This window comes from Myotis brandtii, unplaced genomic scaffold (assembly GCF_000412655.1).
Source record: "Myotis brandtii unplaced genomic scaffold, ASM41265v1 scaffold51, whole genome shotgun sequence".
Classification (NCBI taxonomy): Eukaryota; Metazoa; Chordata; class Mammalia; order Chiroptera; family Vespertilionidae; genus Myotis; species Myotis brandtii.
Genome location: NW_005369442.1, coordinates 100,050 through 120,738, shown reverse-complemented (window position 1 = coordinate 120,738; position 20,689 = coordinate 100,050). Strand labels below are relative to the sequence as shown.

Sequence of the window (20,689 nt, the reverse complement as noted above, 5' to 3'; positions counted from 1 at the left end):
CCTGTGTTGAGGGTAGCCCAGGGTTGTTCAGTGGCCCTTCATGATGGCTGGTTCTCACAGAAACTTCCAGGCTAGACATGGCCTCTGACCTTCTCCGCCAGAGCACCCTATTCCTCCCTCAGAGGCTTGGCCTTCACCCTGAAGTGAGACTACAGTAACCAGCATGGGCCTTCAGGCCCTGGTCAGTGAGGTCTGAGGCTGGCCCCGGGGGCTGTGTGTCCTTTCCCAGGCAGGCTGCTGCGTTCAGGGTCTGGCCAAGGGCACACAGGGAGCTCGAACCGCCTGCACCCTGCTCGCCACACGAGTGTCTCATTTGCGGAGAGGCCAGTGTGCATGGGAGGGGGCCCTGACTCACTCTTTGCCCAGCAATGTCCCACAGAAAGAACTTGTTCCTTAGCAAAAGGGTCGGTGGCCAACTATGTTTGAGAAACACTGGGTTAAACAGCAAATCAAGGCAAAATGTTTGCTGCTGGGCTCTGCTGTGCCTTAATGTGCTCAGGGACTTTGCCGCACTGCAGGCCCAGGTAGGGAGGACCGTCCACTTGTGGTTTCCATCACTGTTTCGTGCACCATGAGATGCCACATTTTAAAGTCGCCCCGTTAAGCACTGCGAGTGTTTCTGCAGCTCTCCCTGCGGTCAGACACTTCACAGCCCAGGGTGGGCTTTGCTTAGGCAGACGGCAGAGCCCTCCTGGGCCCCACTAGACCGCTGTGTTCCTCCCCTTCAAGCCTCCACAGTTGGGGTCATAAAGAAATGCTCCTGCACACCGAGACCCATCTCACAGGAGGTTTCCAAGTCATGGGTTTAAGGGAGAAGAACGTGTGTTCTCCCAGCAGCTGTCGGGATCCATCTCCAGTCCCCAGTCCCCAGCCCCCAGCCCCCAGCCCCCAGCTGCTGGACCTCTGCTCTGCGTTGCCAGGGGCGCCTCATCTGCCTACAGGGGGTGGGAGAGTCTCGGAGGGCTGGCCGAAGAGCCCTCCCGTCCCAGTGTTCAGTCGGTGGCTGGCTCTTCCCACCATTCCATGGACCTTGACAAGAAAAGTTATCTCTGGCCCGTGTGTTCAGGGTTTCAACAAAATTGGGACAAACGTAGAGAGGAATAGCCAACAGGGCTTTGAGAAACTAACTGTGGCTTCCTCTCTGAGGTGGAGGTGAGGTCCTTGGGAGAGGGTGTCTGTGTCAGCGTTGAGGCCAGTGGGGAGGAGATGCAGGAGGCAGGCGGAATCCCACGTGGCCGTGGCTACTTCCCAGTCCCCTGCCCCTGCTTTCCACTGTTTCTCACTTACTGCCCAAAGGTATGCAGCAGCCTGTACCATGGGGCCAGCCATTCTCGTATGTGAACCGCACAGCAATCCGAGGAGGTAGGTTCCTTCGGTACCCCTGCTTCACCAGGGGGGACACTGAGCCCCACAAGGTTAAGCAGTAGGCGCCAACTCATACACTTCTCTGTCCTCAGTTATTTCCCAGGAGAGCACACAGGAGATGGGACGCCAGGATCTGGCCCGGCCAGTCTTACTTCCCAAGCCCATGCTCCTCACCACATGCTTTGGCTCCAGGAAGTTCAGGCGTCTTCTTGGAAGTTAAATATTCATATGTCATTAATTCTTTTCTTCATGATTACTCGTTAGCACAGATATTTTCCCTCTCCCGTGTCCATGCAGCTCATGAATTAATTCCATGCCTGCACTGGCCATTGAGGCGGCCAGTGCGAGGGAGGTCTCCAGGGCATCTGCTGGTACCCTGTCTGCTTCCCTGGGACTCAGCCCCACAGCTCACTGGCCGTGTGCAGCCCCAACCAGCCAACCTCTGCCAGGAGAAGTCTGTGTTTTGGCATTGAGTTGCCTCTTCACATCACCTCTCTGTATCAACAGTCATTGCTTCCTTGCCACTTGCTGGCCCACTCTTTTCCTCCAGGGCCTACTCTCCCCCATCCCCCACTCAAGACTCACTGAATGAGTGCTGAGGCCGAAAAAGACAGAGTCAGATGAAAGGCAGGCATCCCTGTGGGTTCCTTGTGCTCGGGGAACTTCAGAGAGCTCTAGAGCTGGGCTACGCTGTCCCTGGACTCCCCGCGGGTGTCACAGATGACGTTAGTTCAGGTCACCCAGGGGCAGTATCTGTAGACGATGGTGTGGCTGAGGCCATTGAGAAGCTGGTGAGAGATGTGCTGGGAAATGGGGCTGGTGGACTTTCCCACAGGTGAGCTGCAGGTGCCCCACAACAGGTAACAGAAAGAGCATAGGAGAGGGTTTCCAGGCCCCTAACGCCTGTCTTCTTCAGGGCTCCATACCTTTCGTACACACCTCTGTGGCTTCATTTATACACTGTTTTATAATGAGACATGTTAGGTATCTTTTCCCAGTGTTATCTAGCTGCACAACTTGATCCATTGCACAGTAGGAGTCAAGATATCAATTCATTGGCCCTAACAAGTTTGGCTCAGTAGTTAGAGCAGGGATCCTCAAACTTTTTAAACAGGGGGCCAGTTCACTGTCCCTCAGACCGTTGCAGGGCCGGACTATAGTTTAAAAAAAAACTATGAACAAATTCCTATGCACACTGCACATATCTTATTTTGAAGTAAAAAAACAAAACGGGAACAAATAACAATATTTGTATTTGCATGTGGCCCGCGGGCCGTAGTTTGAGGACCCCTGAGTTAGAGCATCGGCCGGAGGACTGAAGGGTCTCGGGTTCTATTTCAGTTGCAGGCTCAATCCCCAGTCCTGGTTGGGGCACATGGGGGAGGCAACCAATCGATGTGTCGCTCACATCAATGTTTCTCTCTGTGTGTCTCTCCCCCTCCCTTCTACTCTCTAAAAATCAATGGAAAAAATATCCTTGGGTGAGGATTGACAACAGCAAAAGATATTAATTCATTGGATTGTAATCACTTAAAAAAAAAAAAAAGGAACAGACTAGCAAGGCGAAACAGAATAACCCAGAGCATACACACAGGTACGATTTAAATGTATCTCTCACTATAGGCCACAATCAAAAGAACGTGAAAGCTGTGGCTGAGAGAATGGAGGGCTGTTCTAGGTCTATTTATTTCTGCATCCTCAGCACGTAGGTCCAAGCCCTCATGGCTTTACACGCAGCAGGCACTCGCTGAAGATCGGGAGGGTGGCCCCAGTGGTCAGTTAGAGTCATTGGCTCCTTGTTCCAAGTTTCTGCCCTTAACACATTGCAGACAAGTCATTTTATTGCTAGCTTTACCCAGTGGCCAGATAAGTTTCTATTGAATGAGTACAAAAAGCGTTTTACATAAATGTTAAAGGCACACTTTAAAATTAAATCCCCATTGCATTTTGGAGTTATTTAATACATGCTCTTACAAGCTAATATCTTTTTAAAGTATGGTACTTTGTAAAACACTGTGTAATATGAAGTGGAACTAAACAAAGCTGGCAAGTTCTCGTGATCCATCCACAATGTGTTAAGCAAAAGCTATATTTCAACAACTTCACAGGGGGTAGATCAATCAACTCCAGTGACCCTCAAAGGAATCCCTGACCCTCCTTTCCAGCTGCTAAACTAGACGAAGCTGGTCATTGTCTTGTCCTTGCGTAACCCCAGAGAGGCAGCGGCCACTTGCTCCCACTCACCACCGCGCTGCCAGGTGCGTGGGGGAGACGGACGCCTGACTCCCCCTCCATCAAGGAAACCTGCGGTCTCCGCTCTGTCCACACGCAGCTGCAGGCCCCTTTCCCAGCCCCTTTGTCCCTAGGGAACAGAGAGAGGCAAAGGGCTGGTTTTGTTGTGTGATAGAGCCAAGGAGTCGAGGGGAGAGATGTCCTCACGTGGTTAGGCAGCAGGACGAGTCTTCTGGGGGGAGATTTGGGGACCTCTTTTCTATTTAACATCTGTAATGTTTTCGTCTGGTTTTGTAAATAATAGAAGGCCATCTAGTATATGCTGCCTAACAGCAGTCACTCTATTCTACCGCTTATGTCTGTTTACAGGAGGCAATGGAGAGCAGTGGTCACACGTCCAAGTCAGACTGTCTGGCTTACAACTAGCTGTGTGACGTGAGTGCATAACTTAACCTCTCTGGGCCTCCGTTTCCTCATCTGTGAAATGGGGATAATAATAGTACCCACTGTGTAGGTTGTTCCGAGATTTAAATGAGTTAATGCACCCAGAGCACTCAGGACAGTGCCTGGCCTGCAGTATGTGCTGGTTCAGTATTTCCTACTCCCATTTTTATGAGTTTGTGATCTGGCCAGACCGTGACTCTGGAGAAACGTCCGCCTTGAGTAACTTTGTGTCCCTGTGCAGAGCCAGTGTGTAGGCATTCGGTGCATACAGACTAACTGCTGAGTGGACAAGTGACTTAAATAGCAGAGAACAGATGCCCGAGAGTTTCAGGTTTCACTACTGATGTGCTGTTGCCAGAGAGACATGGAATCTAATGTTCTTTTTGTTGGGCCAGTGGAAGCCATGTTTATAAGGCTGCCATGTGTTTCTCCAGACAGACCCCCTTCTTCTCCACCATGTGTCCAACCTGTTGGTATCCCCAGTCTCGGGGGACACAACCTGTGCCTCCTGGGGCAAGCTGTAGGGAGCTGGTGAATTTCCGTGCATGGACCATGACAAGATGGTTCAAGGGGATAGAGGCCAGCAGGGCCAGACCCTGGCCACTCAGGACACAGACTCGGCCGGGAACACTCTGGAAGCATGGTCTCCATGTGCTGGGAGAGAGCACGTGCTCGGCCCTCCTCACAGCCTCCCGCTGTGGGGGACTGGAGGCCTCCATCCCAGACACTGGGAAGTGGCTCCCAGACGTCGATCTCATCATGTAAATGTCTGCAGCCAGTGAACATTAAGAAAAATGCCTTTGAATCTAAGATTTTCTGCATCAAGTAAATCCTCCGTGAGAGGGAAGTCAGAGCAGCTGGATTCTGCCCTTACTAAAGTCAGGCCTTGTTTGCATCATCCTGCAACTTGCTAAAATCGCTCTCTTTGTATTGCTTTAGCATGCGCTTCTGTATACATCAGACTGTCCAGGGAAGCCCTTCATCCCCCCTGTTCTGGTTATCTATTGCTGCATAAGAAGCCGTCTCCAAACATTGGCTTAAAATAATATTGATCATTTATTCTGTTCATGAAGCTGTACTCTGGGCAGAGCTCAACAGGGAGGGATTCGCCTCCAAGATGGCGCATTCACAAGTAGATGCTGACTGTGGGCGCGTAGCCCAGCCCAGCCTGGCAGCTAAGGGACTCAGTTCCTCCCACGCAGGCCTCCCCACGTGGCCTGAGCTCCCTCACAGCATGGCAGCTGTGTTCCAAGGACAAGGGACTAGAGGCCAGCAAGGCCAGACTCCTGAGAGAGCGTGCCAGGGGGAAGCCTCAGAAGCCACACAGCATCTCCCCCACAGCACTCCTTGTGTGCAGGCAGGCACCAGTGTCCACTCAGGGTCGAGGGGAGGGGACACACTCTTTCCTTTGAGAAGAGAGCAAGAGCATGAGGAGCAGAAAATACTCTTGTGGCCACTTTGGGGAAATACAGTATATACTCCACCTAAATATACGTTTGTCCAGCTCGGCAAGGAAGATGTTTGGTGAAGTCTCAGAGTTTTCCCTACAGCCTAGAGCAGTGATGGCGAACCTTTTGAGCTCGGCGTGTCAGCATTTTGAAAAACCCTAACTTAACTCTGGTGCCGTGTCACATATAGAAATTTTTTGATATTTGCAACCATAGGAAAACAAAGACATTTTTTATATTTATTTTATATATTTAAATGCCATTTAGCAAAGAAAAATCAACCAAAAAATGAGTTCACATGTCACCTCTGACACACATGTCATAGGTTCGCCTTCACTGGCCTAGAGGATGGAAAATTCACTTACACTTCAGACCTGGTTTTAAGGTGGGTCCCAAAAGGCTTTGGTAATGAAAGGCCTGTATGCTCTTTGCTCATAATCTTTTTTTTAAATAATATAATCTCCAAAAAGAAAGAAAGGGGAAGGAAGGAAGGAAGGGAGGGAGGGAGGGCGGGAGGGAAAACCGTGGCAGAGGAGTGATAAGAAACTGAGCTGCAGGACCTTCCTCTCCCCAGCTCACTGCATGGACCCCGTAAGGTAACACGGGGAGAATAGTGAGCATGCCCATGAGATCATTCTTCATGCATCTCTAAGAACGTGTTTCAAGCCAGCCAAAAGCACTCCTCAGCCAGAAGGACTGTGGTTAGCCACAGAAAGCCGGGCTTCAAAGGGCAGTGCCCTAGGGAGAGGGGGAATCAAACGGGAGAGAAGCCGCTCTGGCAGAGCCTGGCGTTCTTCAAACAGCCAATCTTCTCCACGGACGCTTGTTCCCGGAGCACCTTGATCTCCTTACAGGAAAGCTCGATAGTGATCTAATAAATAAACCGAAGCATACCTTCCCCCTCACTACAACGTTAATTTAATTTAAAACTAGCGTGTCTAATGGGCAGCACTTTTAAAATGCGTTTCTGGAATTTGTGGTGTGGGTTTCAGTCTCCTGAAAATAATATATTTTATATCTACTCCATGTGTTTGGACCCCAGCTTGTTTTGACTAACGGACATGATTTGTCAAGATGTTTCCTCCGCTGGACTTGGCGTGAGGAGGGTGGTTTTATCTGAAAATTGCATAAGGCCGCTTTATTTCTTTTTATGTGTGTTTTTAAGAAGTTTTTTGTTTTGTTGTTCCATTTCTTATGTGGCCATGCTTAGTTGGAAAAAATTAAAAGATTTCTGAAAAAGAGTCCAAGGGGACTCAGGGCTTGCCTCTGGGCCCTTCATCTGAGCTAGTCTGAGAGCGTCCTTGCCTTGGGGGCAATAGGAAAGGGCCACAGGGAAACAGAACAACTGCTCAGGGGCCTGAGAAGCTGGTGGTGGAGCGGGGGTGGGCGCTGAAACTCTCTCAGTTGCAATTAAAATGCCAACAAATTGCACTAATTAATCAGAGAAAGGATCGTTTGCTGTGAGGACCAAGAATGTCTGGGGGAACCCGAGGGCAGTGATGCGGTGGCCTCAGGAAGCCTGGGACTGCGAACTGGGCCGCCACCGGGAAACCAGGCAGTCCTTTGAGCCTGCTCCAGCCTGCAGAAGTCGCTGAGAACAGGCCGGGCATGCGGCAGGTGCTCACTCAGTATGAGTTGAATGAACGACTGGAGAGCTAATCCACAGCTTTTGGTTCTTACAAGCTAAGCTTTGATTCAGCCTTGTCTTTCTTAGGTCAAGTCTCCATTTCCAAGGAAGGGTCTAAGGTTGGTCCCGCCTGGGTCGGAGATCCATTCTTGGACCATTATTCAACCATGTTTGAGGGGCGGGATCACGCTGTAACTTCCTGGCTGCCAGTGGCCTTCCCCTTAACCATGGGGATCGGGAGACGGTCCACATATGTTTGAAAGACCTGCAGAAGCACCCACAGCAGGGGTGAAGTACGCTGTGGGGGTGAAGTGCGCTGTGGGGGTGAAGTACGCTGTGGGGGTGAAGTACGCTGTGGGGGTCAAGGGCAAAGATCATGAGTGTCAGGTGAAATGTGACGTCAGTTCCTTGGACCGACCGCGAGAGCTGGACATGCCTGGGGGTCATCTAGTCCAGCCCCTCATTGTTGACACAGGGAAAACAAGACTCAGAGAGATGAACTGTTGGCTTTGGCCAATTATACTAATGGTCCTTCTGACAAGAGAAAACATCTCAGCACTGGGTGTTTGTTGACTAAATAAGTACAGGTTCTAGAATTTCCATTTGCAACACTATTTATAACCATTGTTTATATTTTCCTCTTCTTAATTATACTCCATGCTATGAGGTAGGGGTTGATTTTTGTCTAACATTAGCTAAATATGATCCATAAGTTCTAGTGAGATGGACTCTGGTAGAAATCATTCAACAAAAACTTGGTTTTGACAGTCAATGAACTTTGTCTGCTGGTGAGCAGTCACTGAGAGCCTGGTTTGTGTGCTCATCACCGCGGTGCATAAAGAAGACATATGAGACTACTAGATACCCTACCTACTGTGGTGTAGATTACCCCGTGGAGCTCACGGCGTGTTAGGGAGAGGGGCAGGAAGACTGCGGATTGCAGGAGGAGAGATGCGTGTGCGCCGGAGGGGACGTGCGGGTGCAGAGAAGGAGGAGCTCAGTCCCACGTCAGAGGAGCTTCCCAGGAGTTGAACGTGTCAGACCAGTAGGAGTGAGGAACAGAGTGACGAAACGCCATGGTACAAGGAAGGAACTACAGGTAGTTCTAAATATGAACACAGAGAGAGAAGCAGGAGCTATAACAATAGAAATTAGACCAAAAACAATGAGGTACCATGAATGTTGTAGGCATATGTAACCAGTGTACATTTTGTACAGATCACCCTGGCAGGAGTGAGAGGTAGATGAGGCCACACTGGCATCAGGCTGGAGAGGGAAGGTGAGATGGGTGGGCACTCGGGGAGATGAAGTGCTGCTGGACCCCACAGAACCGGGTGCTGACTGGATGTGGGAGCAAATGAGAGGACCAGTTACTTCATCTCTTCAAGCCTCCCTTTGTCTCTGATGTAAAATGGAGCCTCTACCTGCTTCACAGATGCTAAGGCTGGTGCAGAGTCATGCTCGGCCACCCCCTCCTTTATTTCCCTCCACAGCACTTACCACCTTTCTTTTCCCCGTGCACGTACTGGTTTTGTCATTCGCCCCCAGCTGAAATGTAAGTTCTACGACAGCAGGGAGTCCTCTCTGGTTTGTTCACTGCTGAATCCCTGGTGTCAAGAGAAGTGTCTGGCTCATAGTAGTTGCTCAGTAAACAGCTGTGGAATGGATCAGTGAATGAGGGAAAAGCACAGCGCGGACATGAAGTGTTCGGAGGCAGTGGCGGCGCTCTTATAACTCCTGTTGGGAGAAAAGCCATTCCCAAGCCATGTTCAAAGTCGGCACGGCTGTTCTCAGGGCCTGGTGCTCTCCATGCCCAAGCTCTGGTGCACGTTCCTGCCCACTGTTGAGGACACTTGTCCGCGCTAAAGACAAGTGAGTCACACACAAAGAGAAACTGAGTGGAGGAGAATTGGCAGCAGGATTCCCAGAACTCCTCGAGAGCTCAGACGCACCCAAAGCAGCGGAAACCCTTCTCATGAAAACCAACCGGGACATCAAAGAGTGCCTGGGGGCCCACAGCTGCAGAGGTTTCGGCAGCCCCTGCTTCAAAGGCTGGCATGGATGGTGGGAAGAAATGGTCTTATCTGACCATAACCGAGGTCTTAAAGTCACAGCCAGCGAAAGTTTGGAAAATGAAAAAAAAGAGCAGAGGGCCTGACTGGCTTGATTAATCTGTGCGTTTGCAATGGCAGTAACGATGCTTAAATCTTTCATCTCCAAAGAGGGGAACTCAGCGTTGCGTGGCGCATTATAAGATGTGCTATTTTAATGGAAGAGACTCCACCGCCCAATCGCCTGCTGACTTGACATGTTCTGAAAGGAAAGTCTGGTATCAAAACATAAATCTAAACAGAAACCAAAATAGCAAACAGCAGCATGCATTAATCAGACCCGTCTCTTTGTACCAAAATCCACATTCCCTCCTCCCCCTGGCCCCAGGGTATTGTTCTTTGTTGTTGCTGTTCATTGCTTTTTCCCTTTCATCTCTCAATGCATCCTTCAAGCTTCTCGCAGTGTACTTCAGCATCCAGATTCGCTCATGGAAAGCACATGTCTTTGGGAACATGCCGTTCACTTGAAGTTCTGCAGCCAGTTTTATTTCTGTCCCAGGGTTAAGGAGAAACAACAATTGTTTGTAGGGCTGGATGTAACTTCGGGTCAGTGAGCCAGGAAGAACCACACATAAAGCAAAGAGTCTCTAAAAGATCTCTAAGAAAAGAGGGGCATCTCCAGTTAACCCATGGGTCTCATTCATGCGTGCATTGGCTTTATTTATGCAACATTGGTTGAAAGGTTACCATAAACTAGGTCTATGCTCAAAGCCAAAAATACCAAGGTAAATATGATCAGTCCCTACTCTAGCATCTTACAATCTAGGAGAGGAGACAGCAAGTACTAGTATATCCAGGTAGCAAGCAGTCCAGTTACCTTAGATTTAGATCCTGGGACAGGAGTTGAGAGATGGGTAGGGCGATGGTACTTTTTAAAGAGAGTAAGTGGGAAGGAGGTAAAGAAGAGGAGGTGAGAATAGTTTACCCAGCGGAAACTATGTCTGCTACATAAAACAATATGATGCAGGTATATTCAAAGTCTTTAATAACTGGAACATCAGGGGCTCAGAGAGAGGCCAAGACCCACCAATGGTCCCAACCCAATGCCTATGGGATGCAGGTCTTTCCTATTAATATGGGGAAACTCTCAGGGAGGGTGTAGTAGAGTGAAAAAAGCAAGGTACAATGTTGAGTGTTATGAGTCAAGACGTTGGTTCCTTTGTGCGGGAATGACAAGAGGGGCCATGAAGGGTCTCCAGGGCGCTGGCTTTCTGTTTCCTGATCTGGGTGCTGATCACACCGGTTGGTATGTTTTGTGAAATAAATTGACTTGAACACTTGTGTTAAATGCTCTTTTCAGTACAAATGTTGAGTAAAGTGTCATATGTTTGACAAACCGTTCCAAAACAAATAAACAAGCAAATACCATGCATTTGGGCAAATCTCAGTTTATTGTGAATGGCTCTAGCAAATAGTGTGTGTGGAGGAGATAAAAATAGAGACATAAAGCAAAGCCGTGTTATAAGAGCCTTATTAAATACTAAACTAAGGAGTCTGAACTTTATCCTCAGAACTCTGAGACTCTTGGGAGAGAATGTGAACATGCGTTAGAGCAGGGCGGGAGGCGGGGGTCAGACTGTGACCTCCGGACTTTGGCCTCTGGTTCCATGATTTAGTCACCATGTCACTGTATGAAACTTCAAGCTCTTCATCTGCAAAATACACCAATGATTTCGTTTGCTTCCTAAGGATGTTTTGAGAATTGAATAAGACAATACACAAAAATAGTTAGTATGGTAGGCACTATATTCAGGAATAAATATTTGCATTTTAGAAAGCTTCCTCAAGCAGGAATGAGGAGAATGGATGGGGGAGCCAGGCCAGGGACAGAGATGAGTTATGCTGGCATGGATCTGTGAGGAAGGAATGAGAGCCTGACCAGGACAGGGACAGTGTAAATCAAGGAGAGATCATTAAATGTGAGGGGGAAGAATGGACAGGACTTGATCCAGGAGATGAAAGAGACAGCAAGTCTACGATGACTCTCAGGTATCTGGCTCCGGTGACTGTAAGGAGGTGATGCTGTTAGAGAGTGAAGAGGAGGAATAGACCAGAGGAGAGATGGTGCATCAAATGTGAGACCTGTTGAGATGAGGGATCCTGGAGGCGTCCAGGAACTCAATAGAGATGTTTGCGATAAAGACAGAAATTTGGGAAATACATAAAAGATTGTTGAAGGCATAGGAGTAGATGAAGTCCTTCAGGGATGACATATCAAGTGAAAAGAGCAAGGTGCCAAAGGTGGACCCCAAGAAACATCAACATTTTGAAAGGCAGGCCAAAAAAAATGGAACCTATGAAGAAATTTGAGAAGAAACCATTGCAAAGGTAGAAGGAACAGCCAAGAGGGTGCTATTATGGTAGCCAAGAAAGATGTCATCAGCTGTAACAAATGGCACAGAAATGGCCAGTTAAATGAAGGCTAAGTGTCCATTGACTCCTACGTATGTTGGGCATTGGGGACTTCACGGAGAGCAGCTCCAGGGGCAGGGACACAAGCAGGACTGTCATGGTGCACAGGGTGTGGATTAGAAGAAAGAAATCAACAAGTGCAGTCCAGGGGAAGGAGGTCTATGGGCAGGAAGCTAGGGGGGAAGGAGTGACAGTCTTTCTCTGACCATCAGAGTTTCCTAACTTTTTCAGTATTTATTCACCACCACCCATTTTGGAAAAGTTTAGAGATACAGCTCTGCGCTCGCCCTTCCTTCCTTCCTTCCTTCCTTCCTTCCTTCCTTCCTTCCTTCTTTCCTTCCTTCCTACCTTCCTCCCCCCCTTCCTTCCTTCCTTCCCATTCTGAATTTCCTCTCCAGAAGACAAGGAGTAGCTTATATACTGGAAAGCACTTAGCGTATTCTCTTTGTGTTTTTAAAATAAGATGTTGAAAAGTGGGTATATTCAGGGAAGGTAGCCAGAAGAACCCAACAGAGAAAGGAGCTGGGGCAGGGATAAGAGAAAGGGCTCCCTGTCAGCCTGCCCTGCCCCGCTACTCCTGGGGACTGTCCAATGGCCCCAGTGGGGCTTGCGTGTTGGCAAGTGTGAATTAGTGAATACACTCTCCACCTCTGGAGCCGAAGCCTGTTTCTCCCACCTCTGGCTTCAGTGGCCACCTGAGCAGTCGGCAGCATCCTTCCTGTCGTGATGCCCTGCTCCCCGCGTCCTGGCTGGGCCTCCGGCCTGCTCCACCCAGCTGGTGACTGCTTGCCTCCGAAACTCAGCTCACACACCCTCCCCTCCTCCTGCCACTCCTCAACCAACCAACTCTGGCTTCCAGATGGGGGCTCAAACGTGCTGTCCCTTCAGTTAGTCACTAAGTCAATGTGCTGTGCATTTTGCATTTCCTGAGGGGTTGCTGTGAGCCACTCGTGTTTTAGTTTATAACACTTTGGCTCATGGGTGAAACTGGAAGGCACCAGGAGGAATTCTCCGCAGCCCTTGATGGAGTGGTCCATGCAGAGCAAGCATGTCAAACTCAAAGGCTAACACGGGCCAAATAAACAAGGCATGCAGCCTGCGGGCTGCAAGTTTGACATGCTTGGTGTAGAGTAACTCCTCAAGGGTGGATGGCAGACTCTTTCATCTTTTCACATCCTTCACCAACACCTACTTAGGGCTGTGACTACTCATCAATTCCATAGATATTTATTGAGCACCGACTGTGTGCCAGAAATTGCACTAAGCTGGAAATTCAACGGGGAACGGCAGGCAAGGTCCCTGTCCTGTGAGTTTAGGTTCTACTAGAGGAGACGGCCACAAACAGGTGAACCCCAGACTGTGGCAGGTGCTTCCTAGGAAGTAAACAGAGCCGTGTAACAAAGAAGGGGCTCGTTTATGCTGAGAGCGGGAGACCGATAAGGAAGGAATAAGGTGCCCCTCCGTCTTCTCTTCTTATGTAATAGCCTCCACTCCTTGAAATTTTCTTTCAATAAAATATTTGGAGGGATGTCATAAGGAGACGTGTGCATTTACTGGTCCATGGGTTCATACGCCTCTCACGCCTCCGATCGCTAACAGAGGATGTTTGTTTTGCAGGTGAGCCGGCCTCATCCCAGCGACCACCCTCTCCTGATCCTCTTCGTGGTGGGCGGCATCACAGTCTCTGAAGCCAAAATGATCAAAGACCTTGTGCCGACCCTGAAGCCAGGAACCCAGGTACCAGTCCGAGTCCTCCTTGTTATGAGTCCTGGGGCAGGAGAGGGAAGGGGGGCGCGGGCCCTTCATCAGACTTCTCAGCGCTCCCATCGTCATCCCCGCTTCTCCCCCACCTGCTCCTTCCCATGTCCTCCTCCTCTGCCTGCGCCAGGCCAGCCAGACTCCCTGTGAGGGCCTTCTCCTGCCTCTGGGCTCCAAGGGCCGACACGCTGTTGTTTCTATTCTCAATTCCTGCATGTGTTCTCCAGCGTCCATCAGCGCTGAATTACTCTAGAGCTTTCACTGCTTTCCGGGCCCCAGAGAACTGAGGGTAACTCCCAGGACCGCCTGCCTCTGTGGCAGTCTGAGGACCCGGCTGGAGGAGTTGGGGAAGGTGCATTGTCAAGACAACAATGAGTGTAGCCTCCTGTCGGGTCCCATCTTACTCTCCAATTAAGTGGCCGGGTGGTTAAGAACACAGACAGCTTGGTTTTACAGGCCTGAGTTTGGATCTAACCCAGTGGTTCTCAACCTTCTGGCCCTTTAAATACAGTTCCTCACGTTGTGACCCAACCATAAAATTATTTTCGTTGCTACTTCATAACTGTAATGTTGCTACTGTTATGAATCGTAATGTAAATATCTGATATGCAGGATGGTCTTAGGCGACCCCTGTGAAAGGGTTCTTCGACCGCCAAAGGGGTCGAGACCCACAGGTTGAGAACCGCTGACCTAACCTCTGCCTTTCACTAGCCAGGTGATCCAGGAGAGTGAGGCCCTCGGTTTTCTCCGTTAGGAAAATGAGGTGGCCGTGAATCTTAAATCAGATAAGTGGGGAGTGCCTGGGACATCAACCTCAGTGAGTGGTGGCTACAGTTATTATCAACCACGAAGCTGAGGACACAGGCTGTGGCCTCCCAGGCCTGAGCAGGTGGCTGGAGCCCCATAGGCCCTGTGGTCTGATTGGCTGCAGGAGGACCGGATTGGTGGTGTTGGCGTGGGCCACCTGGTGAGGCAGAGAAGACCTGGTCCCTCTTGATCTCCAGATACCCAGCTGAGAAAGGGGACTGGGTATCTGGGAGCCACAGCAGGTTCCTGAGCAGAGGAGTGGCCAGTCATTGGCTGTGACCGTTTCTGCTGTTACTATCACTGTCATGGTCATAGCTGGTGACATTTCTGATACCGTGGTAGGTTCTGCCTCGTTTAACACCCTCTCTGTCAGCAGCAGGGTTGAGAATCTGCTTAGTGAGCGATTGCCTTTTCAGCATGACTTTTATTTTCATCAGAAAGCACACTTCTTGCTGCCCCTAATGATTGAGAACCAAATTCCTAGCTCTTCAGAGAGGCCATGCATTGTAACAGCCTGACAGGCATGCTAATCCCTCTCTAAAGGGATAAAGTGCAGGCGTGTCAGAGCCGAGTGGCCTGAGGTTGACAACGGCAACCGGGTCTGCAGTGGCTTTGCTGCCTCTGACCCTGGGCCCAGTCATCTGCACAGCGAGCTCTCGAAGAACGTTGGGCCTCGGGAGCAGCCTCGCTGCCACTTGTCCTGTGTGCGAAGCTCCCCGAAGAGTTAACAGCCGAAGGAAGACTCCTGCGAGTTCTTTATCGTCCGCCCTCCTCTCCAGGTGGTTGAGAGGAGGCGGTTCCCTGGATGCTTGCTGGGTGCCACCTGTGGAGGCAGCTCTCCCTTTCTCGGCGCTGGATGGACTCAAACTGCGCTGGCCCCGCCGCTGACTCTGCCCGACCAGGGCGTGAGCAGCTCCCTGCTGCTGGGCGGGCAGAGCCAGGCCTTGCGGCCCAGCTGCACACAGGCTCGCACACATGGAGCCGGCCTCTGCCTGGACTCCCAGCCTGGGAGTGCGTGTGAGCCACACCGAGTCTGTGCACCCGCAGGCTCTCAAAGACCCGCCTGGCCGCCAAGAGGGTGACTCGGACTCAGCCGGCGAAGTACAGTGACAGTATGTGTGTCTAATACCCTCTGTCTTTAACATCTGGCCTCCTCAATCCGCAGGAACATCCCAGTGACGAGGCTCTGTCCCTCCCACGGCAGGCGGCCTCCTTGCATCTCACGGGCTTCATTGTTATGACTGTTCTGCTTCCTCTAGACACATCCAAATCGGCCTCCCCAGAGCTCTCACTCGCCAGTGCAGGGTCTAGCTCTCGGGCTGCCCAGAATCCACAGGCAAGTCAGGCGCATCCCTCTTCCAGGTCCTCCCCCCGCCTGCTCATGTCCAAACTGAGCATCCTCGATTTCTGCAGCCCCCCTGCCCAGCCTGTGATGAGGGTCAGAGCACCCTTACTGTGTGTGGCTCTCCTGGCCCCAGTGTCTCCCTCACACTCAGCCGGACCTGAGAGCCCTGTCCTGGGGCGGCCTGATCAGTGCAGAGGCAGGTGGCCCATGCCCCTCTCCTCGCCATGGCCTGCAAGGCCCCCCTTCGGGCCTTCTTTTCCGACCTCCCTTCTCCCACATGCTCCCCTCCAGCCTCAGGACAGTTCACTTCTCATGGTTTTATTCCCAGCTCCTCAAAGAGGGTCTGGCGCTGAGTGTCATGATTGTTCATTGGGTGTCGGGTGTTGAACACTAGAAACTTAGCTGTGTTACTGCAGCGTAGATAAAAGCGACTTTTCTGGAGGTACACCAGCGTGTGTTCACACAGAGCTGGACAACTAAAACCCCTGTCTTCTGTATCAGTGCTACTCACCCAGGTCTGCTCTATGGGGTGTCTCCCAAGTCCAGGACGCACCGTCACACCTGTTACATTGGACCAGCTGAGTAGTCATATTCTGTGCCAGCCTCTGGTCTTTGTGCTAAAGATGGAACGGTGACCAGGCCAGACACGTCCCTGCTCCCCAGGAACTCACCCGCTAATAGTGAGTGACGGGCATTACACACGGAAGCTCCTGCCACAGATTCGTGTACCGAGAGCACCCAGTGCTGAGGGGGGAATGACCCAGGGGGTTCCTGCAGACGGCACAGGCTCCTCATGGAGAAGGCTGTGAGCTGAAGTCAGAAAGGCTTTCAGGGGTCAGCTCTTCCAAGGAAACCAATAGAATCCAGGAAAGGCACATCCAGAAATGAATTCTCTTTCACAAAAGTGACACGATCGCTTGGAACAGTGGAGTCCGGAGACCACAGCCGCACCCACCACTCCCATGGGACTGAGACCGCCCTCTCAAGTGGGAGAGCTTCCTCCACGCTCTGCCTGGGTGGCTGGTGACATGCTGATGAGGGGAAGTGGGCAGTTGGAGAAGGCCACTCTCCTGACTACCAGAAAGAAGGGATGGGGGGAAGAGGCAGCCCCCGCCCCAGCGCACAGCCACAGCCACAGCCACAGCCACAGCCACAGCCACGCCACCTGGTCGACTCTGTGGCTTCCTCGCTGGAGCGCGTGTGCCTGGTGCGGCCTCTGGCTCACTCGCCTCCCGGTTGGGGCTCCAAGCCCAGACAGCTCTGTGGGCTGAACTCCATAGCTGGGTGGTGGCCCGACGCCAGCAGAAGCCTGGGATTATGGGAGGAAAATAACAGGGAGGGACCCTCCCAGGAAATACAGGGACAGGCCAGCTCAGGAAGTAGAAAGACCATGTGGGCAGCTCGACCCTTCCGCCCACTGCTTTCCATAGGCACGTGCGTGTAGCCCGCCTCCACTTTCGTGTGGTTCTACATCCCTGGGCTAAATATTTGGTGAGAGTGTAATTTTTAAAAAACTGGGCCCAAACATATGCTCATGCACACCCAGTTTTGCACAGCTTCAGGGATTCAAGGACACCTAAATCCTGGCTCAAAAGCCTGGCTCCTGGCTATTCTGAGGTTGATGGAAAGCCCAAGGAGAGGAATCAAATGACTGGAAAAAAAAAAAGAAAAAGAAACATCAGAAGAGACAAAGGTGAGGAGATGGCCTGCAGCCTCCCACTCCCGTTCTCTGGGAGGTGAGCACAGCCCACTGGCCTCTGACGTGCCAGCCGGTCGGACGGTTCACACTGAGTTTCTGGAGTGTAATTAATCCACTGTCCCACTGCTTTAATGGACAAATCTTTTATGTTTAGCGCAGGTGTGTGAGTGTGTGAATATGTGCAGGGCCTTAAAAATGAGATGTGCCCAAAACCATTCCATCACCTGGGTGAATACGAATGCCGGTGCCTGTGCTTCTGCGGGGTATTTTCCTGGGAAGAATCTCCCAAGTTTAAAAGGAAATAGAGAAAAAAATGGTATCCCCTGCTTCTTTCCACTCACAACGTGAGAAATGAGAGGGTGGTGGGCTCTACGTCCTGCACTGCCTGCTTCCGCTGTTCTGCAGAAATAGAACTGGAAGCTGCTGGCACCTGCAAATTATAGTGCTGGCCCACAGAAGTGGGGCGTGGAGAGAACGAGGTTCTCTCCCAGCGCTGGCCTGCTCCCCGGAGCCCAGGGCAGGCTGAGGACCAAGGCGGAAGCGTCCCTCTTCCCACTGGAGCCTGGCCTTTCTGGAGCCCCCGGCTGAGGCCCTCAGGGAGCCCCCACCTCACAGAGGGCAGTTTCCCCCAGTGCCCTCGGTGCCTGGGAAAAGCCGGTTCTCTGAAGGGAGTTCTCTAGCACTCAATTTGCCTAATATTGCACATTTGATTACTGTGTTCATAAAATGTACGCTTACTACCTCACAGGCTCGGTTCAGGCTCTCTTAAGCTTTTTCCTGTTCATTTTTGAATGCCTATTTCCCCCCCCCCCCATTTGCTTCATTTTCTAGAATTTTGAGGGCTATTTTAGCCAAGTCATGCAGAACTGCCATTAGTTAAATGGACTAAAAAAAAAAAAAAAAAAAAAAAAAAAAAAAAAAAAAAAAAAAGAAAAGAAAAAGAAACAAACAAAAACCCCTGAAAATGCTGAAAAGCAATCTGAAGACCAAAAGATGCCTAAGATATGAAAATGCTTAAGGCCCAGCAACTGTTCTGCTGTAAATGAAATGTTAGCAGTGCAATCCTGCTTGTTCTTCAAAATGGGAATTCTAGACAAATAGGCGTTTAGTTGAATTGATTTGAAACAAATTTACCCAGCGCTGTCTTTTACTAGAGAAACTTCCTAGTTTAGCCAACCGCTGCTAAACTCACTGCCTCCTTCGTTGTCTTTTATTAGGACAGTCATGGACACAGTCACAGTTTATAATAATAACTTTGGTTCATTGGTGAAATTGTGTCTTAACCTTTTTGTACTTTATTTTCCTTACCTGCAAATTAAGGATCATATATGTACCTGTGTCATAGGGTTGTTAGGAGTTGTTCATTCCTTCAGTCATTCACTGACTCATTACAAGGACCTGATATGTATCAAGCCCTGTGATAAGCATCAATGAAAAGAACCAGTTAAGGAAACAGGGAAGGCAGGGTCATGCCGGCGGCTGTGGGAACACAGTCAGTCTTCAGGGGCAGGTAGCTGGGAAGTCTTCCTGGAGGTGGTGATGCCTGAGCAGACTGGCAAGTCTTCAGGCAAAGAATGAGGGAACTCATGTTGCAGATAGAGAAGCATCTCCAGAGTTCCTGCTGTGAGGCCAAAATAGTTGAGGAGGGGGAGAATACAGAGCTGAGGGTGAGGGGGTTGGTGGGAAGGGGCTGGGCGCAGAGTGCTGAGCCCCCATCAGAGTCTCAGCTCCTGAAATGCTCTCTGAGAGGGCTGGGCTTATCAAAGGCAGGGAGGAGGCCTAAGGATTTTAAGCCACTGAGTAAAAGAATCAGATTTACACTCCGGAGGATGGCTGTGCCCCCCACCACCACCTCAGCCCCGGTGACCCTTATGGGCCAAATAGAGGGTGGGAGAGTGAGGTGGTGGTGAGGATGAGGCCGGCGACAGCAGCTACCATTTTAAGCCCCTCTAGAGCCTTTCAACGGGCTAAATATTTTACATACATGTTCACATTCCATCCTCATACAATCATGTGACGTGGATATATCACTATTCCCACTTTACAGACGAGGACGTTGAGTCTCAGAGTCATACAGTGACTTCTCCAGAGTCATCTGTCTGGCAAGTGGCCGGTGGGGCCCCCTCAGCACGGACGCTCCTAAGCCTGAGCTCTTCGCCACTAGCTCTGCGGCAAGAGCCTTGGTTTCAGCGGCTTTCTCCCTCCTCCGAGACCCCCAGCTTACCCCCCATGCTGCGCGTTTCCTCCTGTGTCTCCTCAGCCTCCACAGGGCAGGCCCTAGACGCGCACTGGTCCAGCCCACACGCCATGTAACTACCTGCCTGTGTGTGTGTGTGGGGGGGGGGGGGGGGGGCAGGGCCTGGCCTTTGGTTCAGCTCCGTGGAGGGGACAGACCCGAGTCCCTGTCAGTGTGGCTGGAAGCCAGCACACAGCCCGAGGTGGTGGCTTCCCTCGGCTCAGTCACTGCTGCTCCGAGGGGTCAATGTCCACGGAGCCGGTAGCCTTCTCTCTCCAAGTCCCTGGGTCCTTCCAGCAAGCATCTGAGAGACTCGCTCCAGGGTTGCTGCCTCGGCCTCCACCAGGGAGGGCCTGCCCTCGGGACACTGGCTCTGAGGCCCGGGGAGGCCGGCAGGGAGGTGGGGACTGGAAGTCACAGGGCAGAAGTGTTTCTTTTTGTTGTTGTTGTTCTTACGGTCCCTTTATTTCAATCAGGATCCCAACAGGAACCACAAGTTGCTTTGGGCTGATGTATCTCTTAAGGCACTTTTTCACTCTCCTCCCTCAGGTTTCCATCTCTCTCCTGTGTTCTCCTTTATATATACTAGTACCACCCAGAAATTTCCTGTGTCTGCCACCATTACAGCTCGCTTTTCCTGAAGGTTCTTTTTGTCATGGTTATAAGAGTAACCTTAAGTCCTTGTTTGCTAATTCAAAAGTCTGGGTTATCTCTGTCTCTACTTATACCGACTGTTCTCCCTCTTCACATACAGGCTGTTTGCTGTGGTGTTTTGGATATTTTACTGATACATTGTAGGCGCTGGATACATTGTAGACACTGGGTACATTGTAGACACTGGGTACATTTCAGAAGCTAGATACACTGTCGACGCTGGATACACTGGATACACTGTCGACACTGGATACACTGTCAATGCTGGATACACTGTCGACGCTGGATGCTGGATACATTGTAGACACTGGGTACAGTGTCGACGCTGGATACACTGTCAACACTGGATACACTGTCGACGCTGGATGCTGGATACATTGTAGACACTGGGTATACTGTAGACACTGGGTACACTGTCGTCGCTGTATACACTGTCGTCGCTGGATACACTGTTGTCGCTGGATACACTGTCGTCGCTGGATACACTGTTGACGCTGGATACACTGTTGACGCTGGATACACTGTCGTCGCTGGATACACTGTCGACGCTG

The 20,689-nt window shown here is 50.8% G+C and overlaps 1 protein-coding gene across 1 annotated transcript in view; it reads left to right on the top strand.

Moving 5' to 3' along the window:
* The window catches only part of SCFD2 (sec1 family domain containing 2), a 320,087-nt gene that overhangs the window by 291,206 nt on the left and 8,192 nt on the right, over window positions 1-20,689 (top strand). The window contains exon 8 of the mRNA XM_005877149.2: window positions 13,257-13,376. Within this exon, the coding sequence (XP_005877211.1) occupies window positions 13,257-13,376 (120 nt within the window). The remainder of the gene's footprint in view (window positions 1-13,256; window positions 13,377-20,689) is intronic.